Source organism: Pipistrellus kuhlii, unplaced genomic scaffold (genome assembly GCF_014108245.1).
Source record: "Pipistrellus kuhlii isolate mPipKuh1 unplaced genomic scaffold, mPipKuh1.p scaffold_m20_p_15, whole genome shotgun sequence".
Classification (NCBI taxonomy): Eukaryota; Metazoa; Chordata; class Mammalia; order Chiroptera; family Vespertilionidae; genus Pipistrellus; species Pipistrellus kuhlii.
Genome location: NW_023425460.1, coordinates 29,020,725 through 29,047,458, shown reverse-complemented (window position 1 = coordinate 29,047,458; position 26,734 = coordinate 29,020,725). Strand labels below are relative to the sequence as shown.

At 36.0% G+C, this 26,734-nt stretch overlaps 1 protein-coding gene across 2 annotated transcripts in view; it reads left to right on the top strand.

Annotated features, from left to right (window-relative positions):
- The window catches only part of TM9SF3 (transmembrane 9 superfamily member 3), a 39,798-nt gene extending 15,813 nt beyond the window's left edge, over positions 1-23,985 (top strand). The window contains exons 5-15 of one of the 2 annotated variants that reach the window (XM_036438711.2): positions 243-320; positions 4,920-5,051; positions 6,457-6,623; positions 9,182-9,276; positions 10,551-10,681; positions 11,561-11,700; positions 15,040-15,108; positions 17,071-17,217; positions 17,622-17,705; positions 17,831-17,907; positions 19,916-23,985. In XM_036438711.2, coding sequence (XP_036294604.1) covers positions 243-320; positions 4,920-5,051; positions 6,457-6,623; positions 9,182-9,276; positions 10,551-10,681; positions 11,561-11,700; positions 15,040-15,108; positions 17,071-17,217; positions 17,622-17,705; positions 17,831-17,907; positions 19,916-19,983 — 1,188 coding nt within the window. In that variant the 3' untranslated portion in view covers positions 19,984-23,985. The remainder of the gene's footprint in view (positions 1-242; positions 321-4,919; positions 5,052-6,456; positions 6,624-9,181; positions 9,277-10,550; positions 10,682-11,560; positions 11,701-15,039; positions 15,109-17,070; positions 17,218-17,621; positions 17,706-17,830; positions 17,908-19,915) is intronic. The other variant, XM_036438712.2, reaches the window with a different exon arrangement.
- The last annotated feature ends 2,749 nt before the right edge of the window (positions 23,986-26,734 follow it).

The window sequence follows — 26,734 nt, the reverse complement described above, 5'->3', positions numbered from 1 at the left end:
TAATTAATAATTCTTGAAAACTGAAATGATTCTTCTAAGTAAAGTTTTAAATTTTATTATTACAGAGGAAAGTTGGTTAGTTTATCATATATCTTTCAACTTCTGAAATTGGTAGAAATTTTCTACCATTTCTGTAATTTCTTATTCTAAGTGTGTAAATCTTTTCAAATTTTGCTCATAGTTTGTTATCAGATTATTAATTTGTCTAATGACCTTGATTTTCAAATGAAAACTTTTTTCAGGTAAAATGGAAAAAGTCAGAAGTAAAATTTGAAGATAGATTTGACAAATATCTTGATCCATCTTTTTTTCAACACAGGGTAGGTAAATTGTGTATTTTAATATATCCAATCAGTTTAACAAACATTAATGAGCATTTGCCATATGTAGGGCACTGTGCTAGGGCTGTGGATTTCAAAGATAATAACTAATAAGCTCAGTGTGGAAAGGATGATAGGAGGAGGTTTGGAGGGAAAATCAGAGTATAAGTTTAGGACATGTTTATTTTGCAGTGTCTGTAAGACATCCAAATAGAGATACTGACTAGCCAGTTGGATATATCAATCTGAAGTTCAGTCAGGAGCGAGGTCTGGATAGAGATACAAATTTTGTAACCATTGGCATGCATATCTTACCTAATGAAAGAGAAACATGCAAATTAACCATCACTCCACTATGTCCACAGCCAGTTATAGTGAGTATGCAAATTATCCCAACAAGGATGGAGATTAATTTGCATATGCAGGTGGGGAGTGGCCTAGAGGGGTGGGACACCTGCTATCAGGGGAAGTGGGGTGGCGGAGGGAGCTACAAGAGTGGTGCTTTGGACAGAAGTGAGGACTTGCCAGCTCCCTGGCGGTCGGGGATGGACTTGCGACGGACTTGCCAGCTCCTGGGCAGCTGGGAGTGAAGCCAGGGGACAGAAGGCCTATTGCACGAATATTGTGTAACAGGCCTCTAGTAATATATAAAGCTATGAGACTGGATGCAATTACCAGGGAAGAGTATGTGGAAATAGAAGAGGACTAAGGACTGTAATAAAAGTTGGGGGAGAATAGGGGAAAGAGAGAGACCAGTAAAGTAGAGGGGACAAGATTGTATGGTATTCCTGGAAATCAAGAGAAGAAAGTGTATAATGAAGGATAGAGAGATTAGTTTTGAATTGTTGCTGATGGGTCAAGTGAGAAGGGTTCTAAAAATGACTATAGGATTTACCCAGAGTCATTGGTGAGCTTGACAAAGTGATTTTGGTGTGGTGGGGGGGCAGAATCAGAACAGAGCCATTGTAAGAGAATGAGAGGAGCAGATTTGAAGACAGCAAGTTTGGAGGGAAAATCAGAGTACAGTTTAGACTGGTAAAGGAGCAAAGAAATGATACAATAGCTGGTAGAAAAGATGGAGTCAGGAGATTTTCTTTTTCTGAGATGTAAGAAAAACTTGTTTATATGTTGAATAGGGTTCAGTAGAGTGTCATGGAAAATAGACACTGCAGGAGAACGGGAGAATTAACTACAGATTTTCCTTAAGTTGGCAGGATGGGATCTATCACATAAGTGCAAGGATTGTTTCTAAGACAGTGACTACAGGTGTAGGTTTAGGTGCTAGAGCTGATATAGTCTGTCTGCTACCAACCATAACCTTGGTCAGAGTACTCTGTTCTTGAGCTTCTATCTCCTTAGTAGTGAAGCAAGGATTAGGATTATAATACCTTGCATAATTGCTGTGAAATTCCATTTGATAGTGTGTTATAAAGCACCTCGTTCAGTGTTTGACACATGGCAGGAGCTCAGTAAGGCAGCACTGGTGCTGTGTTAGCTATTCTCCAATGTTCAAAAATTCATGACCAACCTGAACTCATGACCAACCTGACCTAAAAATTCATAACCTTTAAGATTAGCAATACTAGAGGGTGCTGGAGTCAACAGTTTGTGGGGTTAGTCACTCTTTTGTGACATCTGATTTCTTTATTATTTTAAGAAATATGTTCCTTATAATAATTTAAAAATCACAGTACGTTATCGTTTTTTGAATTAGTGGGAATTATATAGTGTCAGGTTATTAGTGGTACATTATAATAGATATTGGTTTGAAGTTCAAATATTTAATTAGAAAATACAGAGTTTATTGCCCCAAATTAAAATCTATCCTAATTATATAAGACAGTGCATTCTTCATGTTAAAAATTCTATGTGTATACTTGTAGAAGTTTAGAGCAGGAGTATGTCTATGAATAACTAGACTATGCCAATGAAAGATTGTGTGGAAGAAACAGTTGTTAAGTTGGGCTTTAAACAGTAGTAAAATTTTCAGATATGGACAGAAGTAGATCCCATGTGAGAGGAATTATGAGAAGGCTACATAGGTGGAAATGAGTATGTTATACTTTTGGGACACTGAGGAAGAATAGGCCTGATTGGAATATAGGATACAATGGAAAGACAGGTTGGCTAAATAAAGTGAGGTGGCCATATTACAAGGGGTACAGAATATTAGGGAAATATTAGATTTGATATGTGAGAAAATACAGAGTCACTATAAGTTTTAGAGCAGTAATATATGAACATGATGTTTCAGAAAGTTCCACTGGGTAACTTTATATAGAAGTTTGAAAGGAAGGGGAGAGACCAAAAATAAAGAAGGCCAAGTAGGAGGCCATTAGAATTATTTGGGCGTGAGGGGATGGCATGGGAAAGGAGAGGAAGGGTTAGATACAAGAGACATTCAAAAGTGTGTGTGTGAGGTGGGAGGGGGAAGGCTGGTAATTATTACCAGGGAAAGATTAAGGAAAAGTAAGAACCAGAGATAATTTCAGATTCTCAAAGCCAAATGTTAGTACCATTAGTAGAAGTTAGAAGTCAGAAGAGAGTTGTTATGTGTGAGATAGAAGATTAATAGTTTATTTTAGGGCAGTCTGAAATTCCAGAAAGACATTCAAGTGGAAATGATCAGAATTAGCTAAAGTCTGAAACATGAATGGGAGAAAGAGAGCTAGAGATTTGGGGCGTGGTGGGGTAGGTGGCAGAGGGTGTTACCATCATCATTGGAATTCTAGTTAAAAGTTCTGAGAGCCCCAGGAAATCTCTGCTGAGTACCAAGACCGAAGCTTTTGGAAAAGTTCACAAAGGTGGGAGGAGCCGGCATCGAGATGAAAGAGGAGAAGCAGCAGTCAGTGAAGTAGGATGGCCTAGTGTTAGCAAAGATCAAACATGGCAGGGGAGCAAGGAGAGTGGGGCAGCTAATTGACCACTGAATCACTGAATTGACTTAGACGTTCATTGCAGATCTTTGAGAGAAATTTTGTGGGACTAAGTGAGATGGCATTGTGTTTAGGAGTAAGAGAGGGAAGTAGAACCTGTAGTCTCCTCATTTGAAAAGTGTTGGCATTGAAAGGAGGGAGGTAAAAAAAAGATTGAAACAGTAAGTAGACAAAAGATCAACAAACACTTGAAAAGATGATAATAATAATAATTTTTTTTTTACTGTTTTATTATATGTCAGGCACTATGCTATATGCTTTACATTCATTATCTTGCTTAAAACATACAACAATCCCAGGAAGTAGGTACTATTATAGATAGGGACCTTTGGAGATTACTGATGGTGGGAAGAAAGGTATAAGTTTTGGGGTTCAAAATGAGAGCGAGGGGGGAACACCTCAAGGAGTGGTGTAAGAGGAGAAACAGTTTCTAGGAGATTGACAGGAGGAATAAAAGGCTAGGAGGATAAAGACAAAAAGAAAAAGAAAAAAAAATGAAAGTGGGGCCTTGAAGAGAGAAGACGGTTTTGAATCTGTTTCTGTTTTGGGAATTGAAATGTAAAGGAATTACTGGACAGTGCTCCAGACCTAGTGGAAGCCAGATGCACTCAGTTCCGAGAGGCACTCAGAGATAGTGGTACCTTGTGATTATATGAGTCAGGATGTGGACAAAATTTTGTGACAAATGTGTGGGTGAAATCTAAGTCAAGAGCCTTGGGAACATTATGAAACTATGGGGTACCTTAGTGTTCTCTGCACTATGGAGAGCTAATTTGGAAAGGAGTGAATAATGATGGCAGCAGAGTGAGAGGACAAACTGAAAGTGAAGCAGATGATTCAGGAAGGTGGCCTACATCCACGCCTGCCAACTATGATGGTTTAATCTTGCTGTTCTAAGATTTTCAGACTGTTGCTCAGTTAGAGGGACGAAAACTATAACATATATCATTCACTGCTATGTACCAGACATGGTGCCGTACTTTTTATGTTATTAAACCATACAAATGTTGAGACAGCTGAGACCGGTTTGGCTCAATGGATAGAGCGTCGGTTTGGGGACTGAGGGGTCCCGGGTTCGATTCCGGTCAAGGGCATGTACCTTGGTTGCGGGCATATTCCCAGTAGGGGGTGTGCAAGAAGCAGCTGATCGATGACTCTCTCTCATCGATGTTTCTAACTCTCTATCTCTCTCCCTTCCTCTCTGTACAAATCAATAAAATATATTAAAACAAAAACAAAAACAAAACACAAATGCTGAGACAGTATTATTTTCCTCACTTATAGGGATATTGGGGTCACATAGCTAGACATTGGCAGAGCCTGGACTACCCAGGCCTGTTTGACTTTAAAGCTCCAGGTTCTTTCTCTGTAATGCTGACTGGTCTATTTTTATAGCCAAATTATAGTTTATTTCTAAAATTTGATTGTGAAAATCTCTATAAACAATATCATGTTCTCAGTGTATCTGAAACTTACTGCAAAGAAAATAAATTTCGTTGTATAGTGAATACTCATCCCCAGTATGTCTGAAGTTTAAATTTCTATGTAAAAATTTTAAAATATATATATATATTTTTTTGCATTAGCATCCCATGGTCTTCATGGGACCAGTGAATTTTGTGACTGCTATTTTTATGTGAGTAATATTTTCTGTTCTTTTTAGATTCATTGGTTTTCAATTTTCAACTCCTTCATGATGGTTATCTTCTTGGTGGGCTTAGTTTCAATGATTTTAATGAGAACTTTAAGAAAAGATTATGCTCGGTACAGTAAAGAAGAAGAAATGGATGATATGGTGAGCAAACATTTTATATTGTACTTATAAAAACAAATTAACTCAATATTACGGTGTTTTGAATATTGGATCATAGGTCCACAATCTTGAGGTCAGGTAAGTTTCAGAATTCAGAATTTTCAGGTTTAAGAAAGGTGTAAACTCTTAGTGGGGATCTCTAATCAAATCTTAATGTTTTTCAGCAAAACATGAATTCTCACCCCAAGTGGGATAAACATTATAAATAACCTGTTGTTAGTTCAGTCCAAGTTTTTTTGCCTTAAAATAAGTATATGCCAAATTTATGAAACAAACTTTTAGTTTTCAGAGCTTTCTGCCTTTGCGCATTCTGGGAGTTCCATCTTTCGCCCCCCCCCCCCCCCCCCCCCCAGCCCCCCGTCTGTCTTTCTAATGTGCCCTTCGCTGCCAGCTCTCCTGGCCCTCCGAGGCTGGTCAGCCACATGCTGGGCAGTGTGGGAAGGTGAAAAGGCTGCTCTGGCCAGAGTGAAGGCAGTTCCGGCAGCCACGGGAAGGAAGGCCCATTCTTGCATGGTCCATCATTAAATAAGTTGGGAAACAGTTAAACATTTACATTTTAATATGCTAATGTGCATTGTGAAGTATCAGAAGGTAGATAAACTATTTGGTGCTTCTCAAACATATCTGACCAGGATCTCCCCCCCACAAAGTCAGATTATCCTTAGGGGCTGATATTTCTTTAAAAACATTGTTTTAGATACTTGTTTACTCAGGTTGGAAAGGAGATTAACCAAAGAACATATATGCATAATTCATAGATACAGAACATGGGAAAGGTCTGAGGTGGGGTGGGGTTGGGTAGAGGTGGGCAAAAAGAGAAAAAATGGGAGACGTCTGTAATATTGTTAAAAATAAAAGGAAAAACCAAATATCTTAAAAATACCATTTATTTAAAAATATTATTATTCAACTGTACAATATTTCCCCCATATGTTTTCTTAAATTCCAGACTATAAAGGACATTTCTGTACTGTTAGGGCATCTAATACTGGTTTTGATACTCTTCTTTTCTACCTGGCCCCTGGTCACATATGAGCCACAGTCATGATGTAAATGGCAAGAGTAGTGTCTGAAAGTGATGTTAAGAGTCAGTGTGCTGTTTTACCAATTTCACCATTTCTTTTTGCTGTAAACTGTTTTCTTTTTTCATTCTTTGATATTTCTCAGAGCAGAACTGAAAAGCACCTTCTTAAGCCTCAGTAAAGTTATTAAGGCAGTGATCATTTTAAATTTGACATTTCTTTTCTTGATACTTTGAACCCCTTTAAATAGCTGTAAGTTTGGATAGAGGATACTTACAATTCTAATGATAATTTTCACCTATTTTCTGTATTTTATTTTCATTCTGAATGATTTTTCTCTTCTGTCTCCATGTTGATGTATTTAGGATAGAGACCTAGGAGATGAATATGGATGGAAGCAGGTGCATGGTGATGTATTTAGACCATCAAGTCACCCACTGATATTTTCCTCTCTCATTGGTTCTGGATGTCAGATATTTGCTGTGTCTTTCATTGTTATTATTGTTGCAATGATAGAAGATTTATATACAGAGTAAGTGCTTATTCTTTATTACTTTTTTGTTGCTCTTGAATCATTGTAATAATTGGAGCCTTTTAAAAAGTCAATCATAATTAAATATTTGTATATTACAATTCTTAGAATTTAAATAGTGTAAATGTCATTAAGACAAATAATGAACAGTTATCTTTAGGTATAAGTATATTTTTCTGTTAAATGCTAAAACTTACTAGCCTTATTATTGAGCATTCTGGTTGATTATAAAGGTTATGTCCCATTAGAGGTATGAGAGAGTTACTTGTAGTCCAGAACTATTTGACAAAGTGTATAAGGCATTTTTTTTGAAAGCCGAAAGCTGAAGATCCAATTAGATCTTCGTAAGAAGCACAGGTTTTCACAACTGAATGAGTTCTTCACATATACTTCAAAACTGAGAGACTCTATAGACCAGAAGAAAGCATTGTAAATAATAGTAAAAAAGAGTATTGGAAAAGGCACATGAGGTTAGAAAAATAATTGGGTAATTTCTTATCCAATCTTTCCATGGTTCCTGGTACATTTTTCCATTTAGTGGAAATGTCTCTGGGGACTGACTGCAAGCTTTAATTCCTGGTAGTCATTTTGGACTCTCAGTCAAATAGGCAGCCTTTTTGATCCCTCACTGCTACCTGGTATTACTAAGAACTAGAGGCCCAGTGCATGAAATTTAAGCATGGGTAGGGCTCTTAGTCCTGGCCTGCGATCAGGTTCCCCACCTCCTGGCTTCCCTACCTCCTCCTCCTCACACTCCCTCAGTGCCCTGCCACTGTTGCTGGTCGCCCACCATGTTCTGCGCTGCCCTCTGGTGGTCAACGAGGGATCGAAGTCCCGGTCTCCCGGTTGAACTTCCAAGGGGACAGTTTGTATATTAGCCTTTTGTTATATAGAATGCTTGCTGAAGTAGATTGGTCTTAGATTAAAACAGCCTTTCAGCATTGTTAGTCCTATGTGAGCCTCATACACCAAGTTATAAACAGAAAGTGGGTTGGAGTTGTTGATAGTCTGGAAGGATTAAGTGAATACTTGCATTGTTTAATTGGGTTCTTGAAAAAACTAATTTGATTTTTAAAACTGACTTTTTGAGACGTGTGATCTTTTAAACGCAGGAATGATACATTCTTATTACCACATTTATATTTAGCTATATATTGATGGAAATTGAACATTGAAATGCTTTAACTATTACATATCCACTTTTAGAAATTGAGCATAGGTGTTTGGGCAGAGGAGTGTTACATATTTCAAGTCTATATGATGTCTTTGTATTTTAAGTGGAATATAATAATTATTACCCATAAGGTGGTTAATTTGTAAAAATTGTATTATCTCCCAGTGCATACATTAGTTCTTATAAATTATCTTCAAAAAGAGTATTTATTCTTTAGCTCAAACTGACAAGAATATATGTTCTATCTATGACTAGAGCTTCTAATATTTTCTATATGTGGAACATATTTTGCCTTCCTAGTTATATTGAGTTTAAAAAATGGTCTTTATTGTTAGTGACTTAAGTACATTTCTGTATTATGGCAAGTGATACTGTCACTTCTTTTAATTTTTCTTTTTGCAATTTAGCATTTTAAAATTTTTGTCTAGTTTTACTCAAGAGGGTTGGTCTGAATATCCTAGATATTATTATTATTGTAAGAAGAGGTTAGAAATTGTTGAAATGAATAAAGTTGATTTGTGAACCAATGGATTTTTAAAAAACAACTTTTAACTGTATAAGGAAAACTAAATAAAAAATGTCTCAGTGTTATACCGTTTAAAGTAATAACAATAATGTAATAGATTTTACTACAATACTTATATTTCTGTCAGCAAGCATGAAACTTAAGCAGTTAAATTATAAAGAGGAATATTCTAATTATTTTTCTTAACAGATGAATATTCTTTTCCATATTATGTGATTGGCTCACAGAGTTACAAAAACAGTTTTAGTGCCAGCTTCTAATATTTTTGCCAAAGAATTATAATATTACAGAGTGGGCAAATGTAGGTTTACAGTTGAGTCATGAAACACTTTTCCCCCCCCATGTATTCATAGTATTATTTTCCATATAAACAACTATAAACCTGTTTTTTCCCCTCCCTGTATTTCTTCAGAAATATATTATGAAATTTATGCAGATTTAAAAAAATGAGGATCATCAGCCTGTACCATTTAAGTGTAATTTTAACTGGAAATTCATTTACTAGGCAACCTTTTGCAGTCCAGGATGGTATATATACATTTTGTTTTATTAATTTTTAGAAAGGAGGGGGGGAGTGGTGGAGACAGAGACAGACAGACAGACAGACAGACATCAATTTTTTGCTCTACCCATTTGTGCATTCATTGGTTGATCCTTGTGTGTGTCCTGGCCAGGGATCGGACCCCCCCAACTTTGGCTCTAACCAACTCAGCTACCCAGCCAGGGCTCAGGATGATATTTTTGTGTTCCTGTTAAATTTATCTTTGAAATTAAACTAATGTTAATATGATAGGTTATATGATATGTTCTTCAAGTTGTTGGTGTTAATTTATCTTATACATCTTTTCACCTTCTTAGGAGGGGATCCATGCTCAGTACAGCCATATTTGTCTATGCTGCTACGTCTCCAGTGAATGGTTATTTTGGAGGAAGCTTATATGCTAGACAAGGAGGTAACTTATGATTTATCACTTTGTATTTTTAATTATAGATGCTAATATTTTATGGTGAGGTATTTCTAATTTAAAATGGGCAATACAGGCATTGTAAAATTCTTTGCTATCACATTTCACATAATCTCCAACAAACCTATTATGTGTTCTATCTTGCCTTTATTGAACCTCCTTGTAGTTTATTTTCTAAAATTGTGAACAATGAATAGATTCTATCCATTGCTTACTCAGCAGTTAGGCCTAAGGAACATGTAGTAGAAAGTATATAGAAGTTATTGATATTATTTTACTTTGAGGTGCCTAGTTCCATGGGAGGCCTCCACATAGAGTTTATAGCTTTATAGTTGACTATGAAGGCATGTTTTATGGCTTATGGATAAAGTGTCCATAAAGAGTTTCCTGTTTGGGTCACTATTGCTTATGATTGTGGAGCTGAATGAGAATAGTGAGCCAGTGTTAAATCTCCCGTTTGTCCCTAAGCAGTATGAAGAGGCCTCCACAGCAGTGCACTGGGGGCTTTCCTGGTCACTGAACGGGTTTTAACATGTTTTATTGCTTAGCTTAAAAATGACTTCCCTTTGTTGTTTAAATAATAGGTGCTCACCGCATAGAATTTTGGCAATACAAAGAGGTGCAAAGAAATAATAAAGCTTATGCATCGATAGTTCTAATGGCTGAGAGAGCTCATGAAACACATTCCATTTTTTTCCTTTTAAAATGGAGATACATTTAAATATGTGTTTATAATGAGCGAGCTAAGAGTAAATTTAGGGACTGTTTAAACTAGTTTTTTTTTTTTTTAAAGCAGTGCAGTCCCCAGTGAAGCTTCCCTGAAACCCCAGTGTGTAAAACTGTAAAATTGAACTTATTCTGGTTGAACCAGGGCTTGGTGACCTGGGCTCTTTTTTCACCAGTGACTCCATTGGCACCTACAAGAAGCTCCAGAACTCCAAGCAACATTTTCAAAACACCTTTCTAAGCCAACTTATAGCCCAGAATGATTGAGTGGCTTACCAAAGTTCATAGCAGATCAGTGGCAAAATCAAGACAAAACATCAGAATATTTACTAGTTCATTGCTCTTTTCCAGTTCATCCCTCTTCAAAAACTGCATTTCCATTAGATGCACTTGAATAGCCAGACTAGTCTTTACTAGCTTATGTTTTGAAATAGTTATTAGGAAGTCAAATTAGGAACTAAATAATTAGCTCTTAACCATTAATATATGCCTGTCTGTTTACCTCTCTGATTTTCATAGTTTCCCTTCTCTTCCAGGAAGGAGATGGATAAAGCAGATGTTTATTGGGGCATTCCTTATCCCAGCTATGGTGTGTGGTACTGCCTTCTTCATCAATTTTATAGCCATTTATTACCATGCTTCAAGAGCCATTCCTTTTGGAACAATGGTAAGCTGCTTGAGTCATACTTTTAAACTGAAAAAATATGAACTTTTTAATATGAAACCGGCAATCTCTCCCAAGTACTTAAAAAAAATAAATAAATAAAATAAAATATATATATATATATATATATATATATATATATATATATATATATATATTTCAGAGAAGAAGGGAGAAATAGAAACATCAATGATGAGAATCATTGATTGACTATCTCCTGCATGCCCCTACTGGGGATCGAGCTCACAACTGAGGCATGTGCCCTTGACTGGAATCGAACCTCAGACCCTTAAGTCCACAAGCCCATACTCTACTGAGCCAAACCAGCTAGGGCTGAGCATGGACTTTTAGACAGGCAGATCTGAATTGAAATTTTAGTTTGTCTTGCTGTGTGATCATAGTAGTTACTAAGTTTCTTTTAAGTCTTTTATTTCATTCATAAAATAGTGAAATAACATATATAAAGCTCTTTGTGCCTATTAGGAGCTCAATAAGGTGTAACCAAGTACTAAATAAGTTGGTTATGGTGAGGAAAAATAAAGGCTATGTTGCAAGCATGGCAGTTGAAAGCATGACCTGTTAAAACTTTAGAAAGTGAAAGAAGAGAAAAAAGAACTCCAGCAGAAACAGTATGGAATAGGAAAAATAGGGAAGTAAAGTAGATAGGAAATACTTCAACTTATATTTAGTTCAATTCTAATATTATAATGCACATTCTTTTCCTATTTTCATCTGTGTATATCCTGCACAATTTTAAACTAGATTGAACCTTGGTGTTTTCTTTTGTGATTTAAATTGTGCTTAAATTTTTATATCCCTTTTATTTATTTTTATTAATGTTACCGTTTTGAGTAATTATATACATTTTAATTTAATTTACAGGTGGCTGTTTGTTGCATCTGTTTTTTCGTTATTCTTCCTCTAAATCTTGTTGGTACAATACTTGGCCGAAATCTGTCAGGTCAGCCCAACTTTCCTTGTCGTGTCAATGCTGTGCCTCGTCCCATACCGGAGAAAAAATGGTAAAGAGAATGCTAAATCTTAAGTGACTGTTTCTCACAATATAGAAGTTGTTAAGGCTATTATATGGATACACCTTTTAGAATTGGATTGTATTTACAAGAATGACTATCATAAATTTTGACTTAATTTGTCTTTTTACATTTCCTTCAACCTATTTGTTAGATAGAAATAGTAATAAATTTTAACCTTATTTCAGTTTTTGAATATTGGTGCATTTACAGATAAGTCAAATGCTTTGATAAGTATACTACGTGTAAGGGTGGGTGAGAACTAAAGGTGCAACAGTTGTTTAACTGCAGTCTACAGGTCAAATTTTATTTTCTGCTGTTTTTATTACAATAAGTCTTGTTGGAACATGCCTGTTCATTCACATGTTATTCCTGATTGCTTTTACAGTTCAGCATTAGAGTTGAGAAAGTTATATCAGACCATATCACCTGCAAAACTTGAAGTATTTACTATCTAAACCACATGTGTCAAACACAAGGCCCTCGGGCCAAATCCGTCCCGCCAGGCCTTGCAATGTGGCCCGCACCACGCTGTCATCACTGCACTCCGCTGTGTTTCCATCACAATGACAGTTTATGACTGTTCAGTAAACCATTCGGCCCGCGATTTAGGTTGGATTTTAGATTTTGGCCCCTTCTCTGATTGAGTTCGACACCCCTAATTCTAAACCTTTACAGAAAAAGTTTGCCAATGCCTCATTTACCATTTGATTTTCCTTTCCAGATATTTTTTATTCTAAACAATACTGGCATACACTTATAGCCAGATATATTCCACAAATTGAGAGATGAATTAGGGTTGAGACCGAATGTAGTTTACTGACTTGTGGTCTTTATCTTCATTTCTGGGATACATAGAATCTCTCAAATACATTCTGTCACATTGTATGCATAGACTGTGTTCTTGAGGCCTTCCTATAATTCAAGATTAATCCTGACGAAAGATGACAAGTATTTTTGTTTAACAGAAGAAGAGAGAGACTCTTCAGTTGCAACAGAGTAAACATAGTTTTCAGTTTAATAGACCAATCAGCCTTCAAAATATGATTCTTGATGATTTTTAATTTGAGATGATTTGTATTGTAATTAATTTGAGATGATTTATGACCAGCTTTTATCTTTATATTTCTAACTCCTGTAATTAAAATCTGAACAAAATGTGAACTCAACACTTACGTATTTTTTCTCTTAAAATTAGTAAACTGAATATTATATATAATTAATATAATATTAAATTTAATATTTATTAAATTGATTTATTCTATTCAGCATTCTTTTCCCCCTAATTCTTAGTTGCATATAAAAATAGTGTTAACTGTACATTTATTACATTCCCCATCTCATAAGATTTGCTGTACAGAAGACTACATATTCATAATAAGGGTTATATATTGAACCCTCTGTTCCTATTTCCCACATTTAAATGTATCATATTCAGGTACTTATACAATGTTTTGTAGACTTGGAGGAATGTAGACATTTATAGAAGGAAAGGCTGAATAAAATAGCTCCTATAGTTTAAAGGAGAGTCATCTGTTCTAGTCTAATTATCCTTGTTCTTTTTGTCTTAGATTGGGCTTATGAGAATTTTTTAGTCTGTTTTTTTAACTCAGCTATATTTTAAAGATTTATTGTTAAGGCTCATTGATATCTTGATGTTCCCCTATTACTGGGAAAGTTTTTCTAAGATTGGTCTTAAGAGAATTTTCTAGTCTGTTTTATAACTCAACTATAATTTTCAAATTTGATTATTGAGGCCCATTGATATCCTGATGTTCACCTCTTACTAGGGAGGATAAGTTTAAAGGGAAAGCATAGTCAGAAATCAAAATGGTTCTCTAGGTCACTAGGGCTAATGGAGGAGAGGAAGAACCTACACATGACCTTGCCAACCATGGATAAAATTTAGGTGTAGGAAGATGAGTGTGTATTTTCTTTTGCTTTATATAGACACATGGGAACCAAAATCTGAAGACTAGATCTGGTTCTCACGGTATCATCTTGGGGGCAGATTTGTTTGTTTGTTTGTTTTTTGTTAATCCTCACCCTAGGATATTTTTTCCATTGATTTTTAGAGAGAGTGGAAGGGAGGGAGGGGGAGAAAAGAGAGAGAGAGAAACATCAATGTGAGAGAGACACATCCATTGGTTGCCTCCTGCACGTGCCCCCCTGGGGAACAAACCTGCAACCCAGATACATGACCTTGACCAGGGATTGAACCCAATACCCTTTGGTCCAAAGACCGATGCTCTACCACCGAGCTACACTGGCCAGGGGTGGACAAATCATTTTTTTTATTTTAAATATATTTTATTGATTTTTTTACAGAGGAAGAGAGAGGGATAGAGAGTTAGAAACATTGATGAGAGAGAAACATCAATCAGCTGCCTCTTGCACACCCCCTACTGGGGATGTGCCCGCAACCAAGGTACATGCCCTTGACCGGAATCGAACCCGGGACCTTTCAGTCCGAGGGCCAACGCTCTTGGACAAATCATTTTTAACCTATATAGGTTTTGACTTTCTATAAAATGAGGAAAGAAGACTAAATTGAATGATTTTTAAGTTTTTCCAGCTTTCAGATTCTTTTATTTTCCTCTCAGTTTTTTAGTTTGTTCATTCCAGAGTTTTAATTTAGTACCATTTATGTGCCAGGCACTGCTGGGCACTGGGAATACATAGCTGAATAGCTTCTGCCTGCCAGAGTTTATGGTCGAGTGAGTTATGTATGTAATTAGACAGTGTGTTAACTGTTGTGGGGGAGTTATATTCAAGGACAGTGGAAGGACCCTCCTCTTTCTGGGAGACTTAGACAAGGTGTTACGGCGACACTTGAGCTAATACTTGCAGGGAAGTATGAGACCAGATAAGGCATTCCAGGTAGAGAATTTCCAGTTGCAAATAGTAAAATGTTTATTGAGTGAATGAATGAGGTTTGAAATTTAATTTTTCATTCTTTGGCTCCATTAATATCTTCATTGTATAACTCATAGCAAAAGGAATTACTATACCAATGAAAGACTGAGCAAAGAAATGGCAAGGCCGCACTTTGGGAAACATTACTGAGATGGGGTCTTAAGACTTAGAGTTGTTTCATTGGCAAGAAGTTGTGTTTCCTAAATTCCTATCTCAGCCTTTAGTGCTGGAAAGAATTTTGACTCTGTTCTAGAACTAATTTGAAGTCCCAATTCGGTGTTATACTCTTTGTATTTTAATTTTAATTTTTTTTTACTGATTTGTTTCTATCATTTAGAAGCTTCTTTCTGTTATTAGGATTTATATAACATAAAAGCATACTAGAACTTTAATGTTAATTTTAATATTTTCCAGGTTTATGGAGCCTGCAGTTATTGTTTGCTTGGGAGGAATTTTACCTTTTGGCTCAATCTTCATTGAAATGTAAGTTTTGGCAATGTATGTATGCATTGAGGGATTTAACTGTAATTAGAGAATTTAGGAGTTAGGGTAGGATGGGAAAGCATCAGAGTTAGTCTGTTAATTCCATGGCTTCCAGAAAGGGGTCTATATATCTATTTAAAAGTAGTATTCTGCTCTGTTCTGAAATATTCAGATGAAGTTTATACTTATTTTACATTATATTCTAAACCTCTCTCATTCTACAAGAAATCTTAGAAATCAAACCATGCATGCTAGAGAATGCTAAACCAGCTTTTGGTCACAAGCACAATGGAAGGAATTACTGGAGTTTATTGTAAATATTTGAGTGTCCGGGGAACTAGGTAAACTATTAACTACCTGTCAGACTATCCTGACTTCTTTGGAGGCATAGTCATTCCTAGTTTTCTTTCATAGAGACCTGCAGGAGTGCTAGGAAATGTGTGGTGGTTGTTTATTTATTTATTTATTTATTTATTTATTTATTTATTTAGGGGGGGTAGGGGTGGGCAGGAGAGAAGTATGCCACCTTATGCCCAGTTACCATGCTTCACAACTACATTCTTGGTTACCATTGCAAAATGTCAGCCTTCCTTTTCTCTGCCTGGGTGCCAGAGTTTCTTGATGCAAATGTGCTGGCATTTTAGGCAAGGCAGTTCTGTGTATGATTCTTTCTCCAGAACTGCAGGCCTACAGCCCCTGCCCATGAAATGCCAGTCATTGTAACTGCTCAAAATTCCTCTACACATTTCCTGTTAACTGCCCCACTGCTGATCTCTCCTGCACAGTGTATGCCTCCTTAACAAACATGATTGGACCTGATAGTTCATTAATTGATAAAGTTGCCTCATGTAAGGGAATTATAAATAATATACATAACATTTAATTTTAACTTAAAACAACAAAAGATACATTCTTCACTGAGTTAAAAAAAAAATTTTTAATCCAAAGTTTTTTCTTTAATTTGTATCTAGTTGGTGTTTCCGTCATTTTTCCTTTGACCTTCATAATACATCCTCTGTGTTCTCCAGCCTTTATAAAGTGGAGGAAGAACAACATAAGACCTGTCTGAAGCATTCTAAGTGCAGAATCCTTCTAGATTTGAACATTCGTTCCCCAATCTTTTATAGTCATCTCACCCACACTTAGTTTTATAACTTCTTTTAGCAACTCACCATATTGAATTTTCCTAAAGCATTTAAAATAATTATTAATAGAAATCCCACATCCTTTGTGCTCTTGTTTATTGGCTTATGTGACATTAACTAAATTGTTTAATTACACTAACAAGTACAACTGTATAGATTTGGACAAACTCCTGGTGCTCACGTACCAGCTGTGGCTTTTAGTCAATACCTTGTAGAGGGATTGGATTGGTGTTTGTGTCACTTTAGCTCATGGTTTAATACAGCTGGTTCAGGAGCTTTACATCTGACACTGCTTTAACTTGACTTAACCGCCGACTGTTTTCCCCTCTTGTCCCCATCCTCAGTTCCTTCTGGCTCACATCTTTGTTTGCTTTCTCAGGCATTTTGTTCCATTAGCTAGCCTTTCTGCTATATCTTTAACCTCTGTTTTGACCTCCTGCACACCGTGCCATTCTGCCCTTGGTGATCAAAGTGATCTTTTAAAGGTATCAGTCTGATCATGTCACTACTTTGCTATAGACTCTTGTTTTCATTAAGGTAACTCCAAATTCCATAACAAGGCCAATAAGGATCTTCATGATACAGGATATGGCCCTGTTCACGTTCATCTCAGCTGTCACTCCTTCAGTTGAAGTTCCTCACTGATCTTTTGAGTTTTTCAAAATACAGTGCATTTTCTCATTTGTGAACCTTGGCCTTTGCTGTTTTTTTGAGAGAAAAATATTGACATTAAAGTGGGAACTAAGATGAGAGACTGACCAAGAGCAGGGTAAGCGTTAAGATAAAAACTAGAAAGCTGTCTCTGCCTTTTACTCAGGTATTTCATCTTCACCTCTTTCTGGGCATACAAGATCTACTATGTCTACGGCTTCATGATGCTGGTGCTGGTCATCCTGTGCATTGTGACGGTCTGTGTGACCATTGTGTGCACGTACTTCCTGCTGAACGCGGAGGACTATAGGTGGTGAGTACTTACTTTGGGGAAGAACCTTTGGGGACCATAATGTTTTAAAATAAGATTTCATTTGAAGTATGTTGAGTGAAGTAAAACATCTTATTAAAAAATGTGCTACTTAAAATAGTATAGGGAATTTTTCAGTTATAAAAATGATATAGATAAAGATGGTGAAGATTTTCTGTTATAGTGTCAGTCTTTTTGTATTAATGAGGGTCATGTGTTAGAAATATTTTTACAGAATGCTAGATGTGGAAGAAGCTTTATGAGAAGCTTCACATATTTAAATGTGAAGTACATAATTTGTTTTTAAATATACAAAATTTCGAAGGATTTAAAAAATGAAATGATTTGCTTTTTAAAATCCTCATTTCAGTGCCATTCATTCTAAAAAGCTATGTTTTCCCTCCTAGGCAATGGACAAGTTTTCTCTCTGCTGCATCAACTGCAATCTATGTTTACATGTATTCCTTTTACTACTATTTTTTCAAAACAAAGTAAGTTGAGACATTTTCTCATTTGTGTTTAGGAACAGAACTACTCATTTAAATATTATCATTTAAGGCCTTACGTTGAGAATGAAAATGGATATACTATATATATTTATTTTGTCTTATTTCAGGATGTATGGCTTATTTCAAACATCATTTTACTTTGGATATATGGCGGTATTTAGCACAGCCTTGGGGATAATGTGTGGTAAGTTAAAAATCTTGGAATATCATGAGTAAATATTTGAGTGTTTCAGAATCAGAAAAATACAGTAATGGGAAATTAAGAAATTATATTTTATTTGATCAGCAACATCAAAATAAGATTCTGGTTGACTTTTTTTTATTTTTTATTTTTTTTAATTTTTTTTTAGTCCCACCTATAGTTATAGGGTGGGTAATAGAATAAGGCAGATGTAATCATCTTGTTAAAAACTAGGTTCTAGTATGACATTTGTGGACCCCTTTGGGTAGCAGGATTGCTTTTTTTCTTTACCAGAAGAATCTTTTCTCCATATTGATGGGAGTTAGAGGTGGATGTTGGAGGTACAAACTTCCAGAGTTCTGGGGATGTAATGTACAGCGTGATGACTATGATTAATAATACTGTATTGTATATTTGAAAGTTGCTAAGACATTAGATCCTAAAATAGATCTCAGAAAAATAATTTGTAACTGTATGGTGGTGGATGTTAAATAAAATTATTGTAATAATTATTTCACAGTATATACAAATAACAAATCACTGTTGCACAATTAAAACTAATAAAATGTTTTGTATCAAAAAAAGAATATGTTCATTCATATATACAATGTATATGATTATGTGTGCACACACACTATGATTGACATCTGTTGTCAAGTAGTAAAACTCATTCCACAGACAATAAGGGAAGACATTTCTCTGTATTATCATCACATGTTTATTTAGCTGTTGAGATAACCTTTCTTTGTGATAATTAATTAGTTAACTAACTGTGGGGGGAAGATGAATAGGAACCGAAGATTAAAACTAGATTTGGGAACATCCTGATGTATTTTTTAGGCAATCAGAAGGTTCCTTTAGTACTGTTGGCCATCCTTTCATCAGAATATTGCTCATAGAGTTCCTCTTTATTTCATCTGAGGTCTTTCTTGATTACCACCACTATTCGGTAAGATATAGAATAATGGAATTGTGCAGAAATATTTTGTGTTTTTTTTTTTCTTGACTTGATGTATGATCTTTGACCTAGAGAGATAATATCTTGACATTTACAAATAAAATGGAATGAATTTAGGTAAAATTTTTAATACTTTTCCCGTTGAAATTTCATTTTGCTACTTGAAAATCTTGGCACATTTACAGTTGCCTGTCGTGCTGGCAGTGTCCCAATATTTGTTCTTCGGTAGGTGTATATGCTTTCATTTTGGGAGGCAGAGGGGAAACAGGTCAGGCTGAAACTTACTCAGATGTCATCATGATACAGAATTATATTAATCAGATTATGTATCAGCAACTGAAAGAAAAATATTATTGATTAGTCCCCATATACCTAACATACTTACCATCAATAATTATTATCTCACTAGAGGCCTGGTGCACGAAATTTGTGCAATGAGTGGGGAAAGGGGGATTCCTCAGCCTGGCCTGTGCCTTCTTGCACTTTGGGAGCCCTCGGGGGAAGTCCCACTCACATGGAGGTGGGAGAGGCTCCCACCATTGCTACTGCACTTGCCAGCCATGAGCCCAGATTCTGGCTGAGTGGTGTTCCCCTGTGGGAGCGCACTGACCAAGGGGGGCAGCTCCTGCATTGGGCGTCTGCCCCCTGGTGGTCAGTACGCATCATAGTGATCAGTGGTTCTGCAGTTTGGGCGATTTGCATATTAGCTTTTTATTATATAGGATGACCCATTTTGTCTTTTCATTTAACATATTTTTGTTACTAACAAATTATTCTTGCTTTATAAGAGATGTATTTTAATATATATTGATTACATATATAATAATTGTTACTTAATTCTAAAAATGTATCAGGCCAAACTTGGTGTATGGAAATAACAGGTAATTTGCAAAACAAATGATACAATTTTAACAAGTTCAAAGAGAATACTAATATAAAGACATTATCTTGATAAAAAAGGAGAACTCTCCAGAGCAGAGGGCATTTAGTGTTTGTAAATGATGGATATTGTTCTGTATGTATTTGTTTCAAAACCTTATTTTATCTTTACAGGAGCGATTGGTTACATGGGAACAAGTGCCTTTGTCCGAAAAATCTATACTAATGTGAAAATTGACTAGAGACCCAAGAAAACCTGGAACTTTGGATCAATCTCTCTTTCATAAGTGTGGAACCTGCACAGCAAAAAAAGCGCAAGAGGAGATTTGGGCGTTAACACTGGGTACTTTGTGGGTCTATCTCTCATGGATGGCGTAAAGTAACATCTATTTCCATTGATCCTAGGTTCTTACTGACTGCTTTCTCCAACTGTTCACAGCAAATGCTTGGATTTTATGCAGTAGGCATTACTACAGTACATGGCTAATCTTCCCAAAAACTAGATCATTAAAGATGAAATAGACCAGCTCTCTTCAGTGAAGAGGACAAATAGTTTCTTTAAAGCATTTGTTCCAATAAAATGACTAGAGGGAAACTTGGATGCTAAAATTACATGAATAGAAATCTTCCTAGCACTTAGTGTCTCCATGTTATTGAAAAATGATGTTCCAGAAATATTATTTTTTCTCTTATTTTTACTGTTATCATCAACCTATTGTGGGACATTTTTATATATTGAACCTGGGTTCTTTTTTGAGCATCCCCCCCACCCCCCCAATTCAACTGCATCTTTTTTCTAAAAGAGAGAATTAAAAACATTAAATTCTGCATGTAATATATCTGCTGTCATCTTAGTTGGACCAGCTTCCCATGTATTTACATCTTAATTCCATCCAAAGAAGATACAGTCTGAAGATAGAGGTGTATTCTCTACAATGCAATTTACTGTACAGTTAGAAAGCAAAGTGTTAAATGGAGAACATATTTGTTTTATTAAACATTTTGAGATTTAGATAAAGTGCATTTTAACTAAATGTCCTAAGTGATTATCTTTTCTCCCCCCTCTCACTCCCCAAGTTAGTCTTACATCTTTTTTGGGTTTGAATGAAGGTTTTGCATAAGAAATTATTAAAAACAAGGGGGGTGGGTAATAAATGTATATAACATTAAATAATGTAATGTAGGTGTAGATTCCCAAATGTATTTGGTTGTACAGATTGATTACGGAATACTTTTTTCTGATGATGATTGGTGTAGAAATGTGTGAGTTTGGGTAGCTTTTTACATCTTGCCTACCACTGCATGAAACATTGGGGTTTCTTCAAAATGTGTGTGTGTCTTCTTTTGGGAAGGGGGGGATTGTTTTCTGTTTCTTTTCTGAGACTCCTACAGGAACTAAATTTGTAATTTAGAAACCTTTAATTTTGTTAATCTTGTCTGGGGCACTTAAATAACATCTAAAGCATACTGCTTTAGAATGTTAAAATAAAATTTCCTGATCAAATTGTTTTGTGAAATTAGATGTGTTTGCAATTTGAAGCTATCTTTTTAAAAGACAACATTATTGAATGCAGTTTTTAAATAAACTGTAAATTATGCTTTTTTAATACAGGGAACTCACACTTTAAAATCCCCAAACTTGCTTACATCTAGATTATCCAGTACAGTCAGAAGTGAATGATAAGCCCTTTGAATGAAATTGTGGCACAAAGTCTGTACAGGTTGGTGTACCCTGTGAAATGGGTGGGGGGTAAAAGTGGTTAGGTTACTATCGGATGAGCAAATAAAGATTAAAATTTTCTAAAAGAAGAGATTTTCATTTTGAATACATCTTTCTGGAACTATCCATAATGTGAAGTTTTCCTAGAACCATTGAGTTTCTAGTTTAATAGTTTGCTATGCAAATGACCACCTAAAATAATTCTGTATATTGGTATTTTTAGAAGAGTCAGAACAGCTATATTTAAACCTTATTGTGAAACTCATGCCATTCATAGTTACATAAGATGTTTTCATCACAAAATATTTATCAGTTAGTAAACTCTGCATCCTACATGTGGTATGTAACGACTATAAAGTGAAAAAATGGGGTATCTTACCACTCAAGTGTGGCTGACAGAAATTTGATCAGAAGTTATAGGTAAATCCTCTTCACACCAAGATGTTATATTAAACGTAATACACTGGTGATTTCAATTTCTCTTCCTTTTTACTTACCTTACCTTAGGATCTTATAAGAAAAATGAAAAGTCAGTATATAATGGTTTATATTTCTAACAGCATATAGTCTGGTGGATTGCAAATTGGACAGCAAGCTTTTGTTATAATAAAATGAAATTTGTTTTTTCATGAGTTTTGCAGGTAAGATTAGGGTTTTTAAAGAATGAGTGGGTTCGCTGCCTTTAGGTACACCATTTCTTTCCATTAAATTGAGCTCTGTTTGAAATCTTTTGGAATCTTCCGTGGAAAATAGTTTTCTAATTTCCATGTATATTAAGAGGTCCCTTAAAATGAATATAAATCACCTTGAAAAGTCCTTTAGAAAATGTGTATTGATTTACGTCTTCATAGAGGGGCTGGCTGTGGTATGTCTTGAAGAAGATGTAATTCACAAATGGCTTAGCTCCCTAGATCTCAGTTGTAGACGAGTAAAATAAAATATTTAAGTAATTAAAGGATGGGGCTTTCCCACTTTATTGATGCTGCATATCTGTCTCATTTATTAATATTATTTGCTCAACTTCACAACTGATGCTTTGAACACGACCAAAAACTAAAGATTTACTTTCCCCTTGTATCGTAAGCATATTTCTCCTAAAATTTATATATGTATAAATTGTGCAAGAGTAGGATAAGGTGGAAATGAAAAGGCTGGAGGGATGGTGAAGCATTCTTTACTAGGTCATGTTTGGGCTCCGAGATTGTATTGGGTTTGCCCATAAATCAAACACCATACTCTTACAATTCATTATTATGTGATGATAGCTGAATGGGAATGGTGTATTTACCTAGTGAATGGTATGCTTGGCTATTTTCCATGGAGAGTGGATGGACCTCTTTATAAAGAAGGTTGCTGCAAATCCTAGTTCTTCCAAAAGCCACTTTATTTAGGGTTTATCCACAAATTGTATTCATTTTGATAAAGCTTTTGATTCTTAAATATGTACTATCCATATTATGCCAAATGTCTTGCAAATAAATGTTATTTTAAATTTTCCTGAATTTTTACAAATGTAAAAAAGAAAAAATGTATTAATGTAATTTGTTCAGGAAAAGCTACATACCGAAGGGCTTCTGTTTAGGAAGTCTAGGAAAGAAAAGCCTGTTTGTAATCTATACACTGTAGTTCCACCTGGGTTTTAAGTTTAGCTTTTAGAGTGTCTTCGTGCTTTATTCTCTTGAGTTATTGGAACACTTAATAAATAGGAGTAGTTATGTATGAAAACGTATTTATTAATGTTTTATATCTTCATAAAAATTTTAATTATGAAGCTGAATTTTAGCAATCAAAGATGTTAAATAGATAAGTGACATTTTTAAAAGATTGGAAATGTATGCAGAAAGACTAGATTTAGAGGTAAGGTAGATCAGAAAGTTAGCATACAGCTGCAGAAATTTTGTATGATTTAAATTCAGTATGAGGAATGATTAGTTCCTCTTGTGAGTATTTCTTAAAAGCTATCTGATTTGACATTCTTATCGGAGCTGTAGGCAGAAGAGTACAAAGACAATAGTAAAAAATTAAGTTATTTCACTGTGCTGGGAAATGGAAATGAACTGTTATGAAAGCCACTTATATTGAAGTATTGCTGAAATAAGATTGCTAATACTTGACTGATAAAGCAGCATTCGGTGTGTTTAGCCCAGTTCATCAGTTTAGATCATTTGAAGGTTTTAAATGTTATAAGTAAGAGCTTAAGGCAAGGAAGCAATAATGTGGAATCCTATTTAAAAGCTGCCAGAGTGTCCTTGGGAAAGCAGTCCCACTCAGGCTTTCAGCTCTTCCCAGCTCGAATCTATAAATTCCCACAGAGCGCAGGTGATCGGTGACAGAGTTGGAAGAAACAGTTATTGCTTGGTGATTACTTTTATTTTGTACACACCCTTGGTTTATGTAGGCCATATTCCAGCTGGCTTTTTTAGTAATAGAAATCCACTATATAATGTATCAAATACATTTGAGGTTCTAATCTAGTCTGTTTAACTGAAGTTGGATTTTTAAAAGTAATAAAAAGTTAAATGTACTTCCCTTGGAGCCTTTATTTCTTTCCTTTTTGAAACAGGTGAACCAAGAATAAGGGATAACCCGTTATTAATGGCACACATATGAAGAGATGACTGATAGCTTCCTGCAATTACATAAAGTAGGGTTCAGCAAACCTTTTCTGTAAAGGGCCAAGTAGGAACTATTTGAGGCTTTGAGAACCACCATACTGTCTCTGCTGCGACTGACTATTGTAGCATGTGGTGACGGCACATAAACTGGTGAGGATGCATGTGCTCCAATATAACGACAGAAACAGACGGGGCCATCATTTGCTGACACCTGACATGAAGGATTTAAGATTTTATTTCGCCCAACTTTGTATTTTGGAAAAAAACAATGTACAGAAAGTGAAAAGAATGTTACAATGAATTAGGGTTGTCTTTTTTAAAAATGATTTTTCTTTTATGATCATTTTTTGACATCTTTTCCATACAAGCTCCGACTCCTACACAGAAACCCTACACTCCCCCATGCCTGTCATTCTCCTGTTTGATAATACATTGCATTTCTCTAGTACTTCTTTTTACAAAGGAGTTTCAGATATGTTTCCTTATGACTGTCCTGTGGCGCTGATAGGGCAGACACCTACGTTTTTATGGAAGTATTAGCCCAGAAGTTGTCAGGATGAGGGTCCTATTGAGTAACCATAGAATGGATGTCACCTCTCCAGCTTGTGGAACAGGTGACATGTGTAGAGTTCACACTGAAAATGAGTGTTCTATATCGATGGAAGGGATTCTCTTTACTACATCAAAATCAGTGGCTTATTTCTCCTCCTGTGTTTGTACTTTTATTCTAAATATATTTTAAAAATATATTTTTACTCATTTCAGAGAGGAAGAAAAAGTGAGAGGTAGAAACACCAATAATGAGAGAGAACCATTGATTGGCTGCCTCCTGCACGCCCCTACTGGGGATGCAAACCGGGCCCGGGCCCTGACTGAGAACTGAATGAGTGACCTCCTGGTTCGTGGTTCGACTCTCAACCACTGAGCCATGCCGGATGGGATGTACTTTTTTTCATCTCATCTTAATTATTTAAATTGTTGTCAACTCTGGTTTTTTCCTCCCCCTGATTTTATTAGCTACCTCAGTCAACACCTGTACTTGATAATTCCTATTGCTAAATAGTTTAAGTTGGCACAAATTTGGATTAATTTTGATCACTTTAGTGAACAGTTTTAATCTGGTTGGAAAACTAGGGGAATAAGGGATCTGTATACACCCAGCTTCTAGATTTCAACGTGAGAACTTTTATCAAATAGTTAATTTACTGATTAACATTAGGAAAAGGGCGGAATAGGCCTTTGGTATATGTGGAGTCCATCAATGCTAATGTAATCTACACATGTATTTGTACTTCTTCTCAAAGGTTTAATTGTTAAGGTAATAGGAATTTCAAATTTTTTTTAAAAAATGGAGGAGGTGGTTGTAGGGAGAAGTTGATGTAACATTTTACCTGGCCAATGTTATGGTTATTCTTAGTAGTTCAGTCTAAGCCACTAAGATTATAGGACTTAACCTTGAAGATCATTGAAGGGAATGAAGGGTCTAGAGAGTGATAAATAAAAGTTGGTTCCCAGTGGAGTTGGTCAGACAGGTCTGCTGCAGGTTATATGCCAGAAGGATCAGACAGACATAAATAAGTAAGTGTTATAAGTGTGGCGGCTGCTTTAATAGATGTTGGCATGAAGATGCAAGCTGTGTGGTTATCAAGTTGTCCCCAGCAGAGAGATGCAAAGCAGCAACACCTTATGAGGATGACTACAAGGTGGTTAATGCAATAAGGTGGCAAGGGCCAAGGCTGGAGTAGGGAAAGGAAGGCCTGATGTTTAATGGAGGCCTGGTGTGCCCCCATGAGGAGCTCTGATAAAGGCTGCTAAACGCTGGTAACTATATTTTTCATTATCGCCTCCGAAGAACTCCAAAGTACCTTCTCAGTGATCAGTAATGTGACAGCAGATGAGTACCCATCTCTCTGGAGCTCTGTTCCCTGCCTCGGAGGAGATGATGTGTGCAGTGGCCTGGAGAGCAGGATGAGAAGGTGGCCTATCAGAACATGGTAGACATGGAGGGCTTTGTGCTGCTGCAAAGAAGTGGGCTGCCCTGCGTATAGGGTATAGATGGAATGAGCTGGGTGGAGGACTGAAAAGGGAAAAGCTTCTGGTACAGCCACTTGCAGATTTTCTGCACAATTGGGAGCAATGGGGGAGGAAGCCCCTAAATGAGAACTTAATGGAGCAGAGCTGGGCATCTTTAGATCATGAAGCATTTTATTTTAAACCTACCTCTAGTTTTTTCATGGGGTTTAAATGAAAGAAATTTTTATTTTAAACTTATACAAAATGGTGAGTGAAATCAGGAACTATAGAAATGAAAAGAGCCGAAACCGGTTTGGCTCAGTGGATAGAGCTTTGGCCTGTGGACTGAAAGGTCCCAGGTTCGATTCTGGTCAAGGGTATTACCTTGGTTTTGGGCACATCCCCAGTAGGGGGTGTGCAAGAGGCAGCTGATCGATGATTCTCATCGATATTTCTAACTATCTCTCTCTCTTCCTCTCTGTAAAAAATCAATATATATTTTTAAAAAGAAATGAAAAGAGATATTAATCATCCCTTTTCAACTGTTCCTATCTAACCTGTGATCCAAGTATTTTGTTGATATTGGTTGATAGCAAAAGGAGCATCTAAACAGGGCTTCTGACATAACACTGCAGTTTGGTCGCC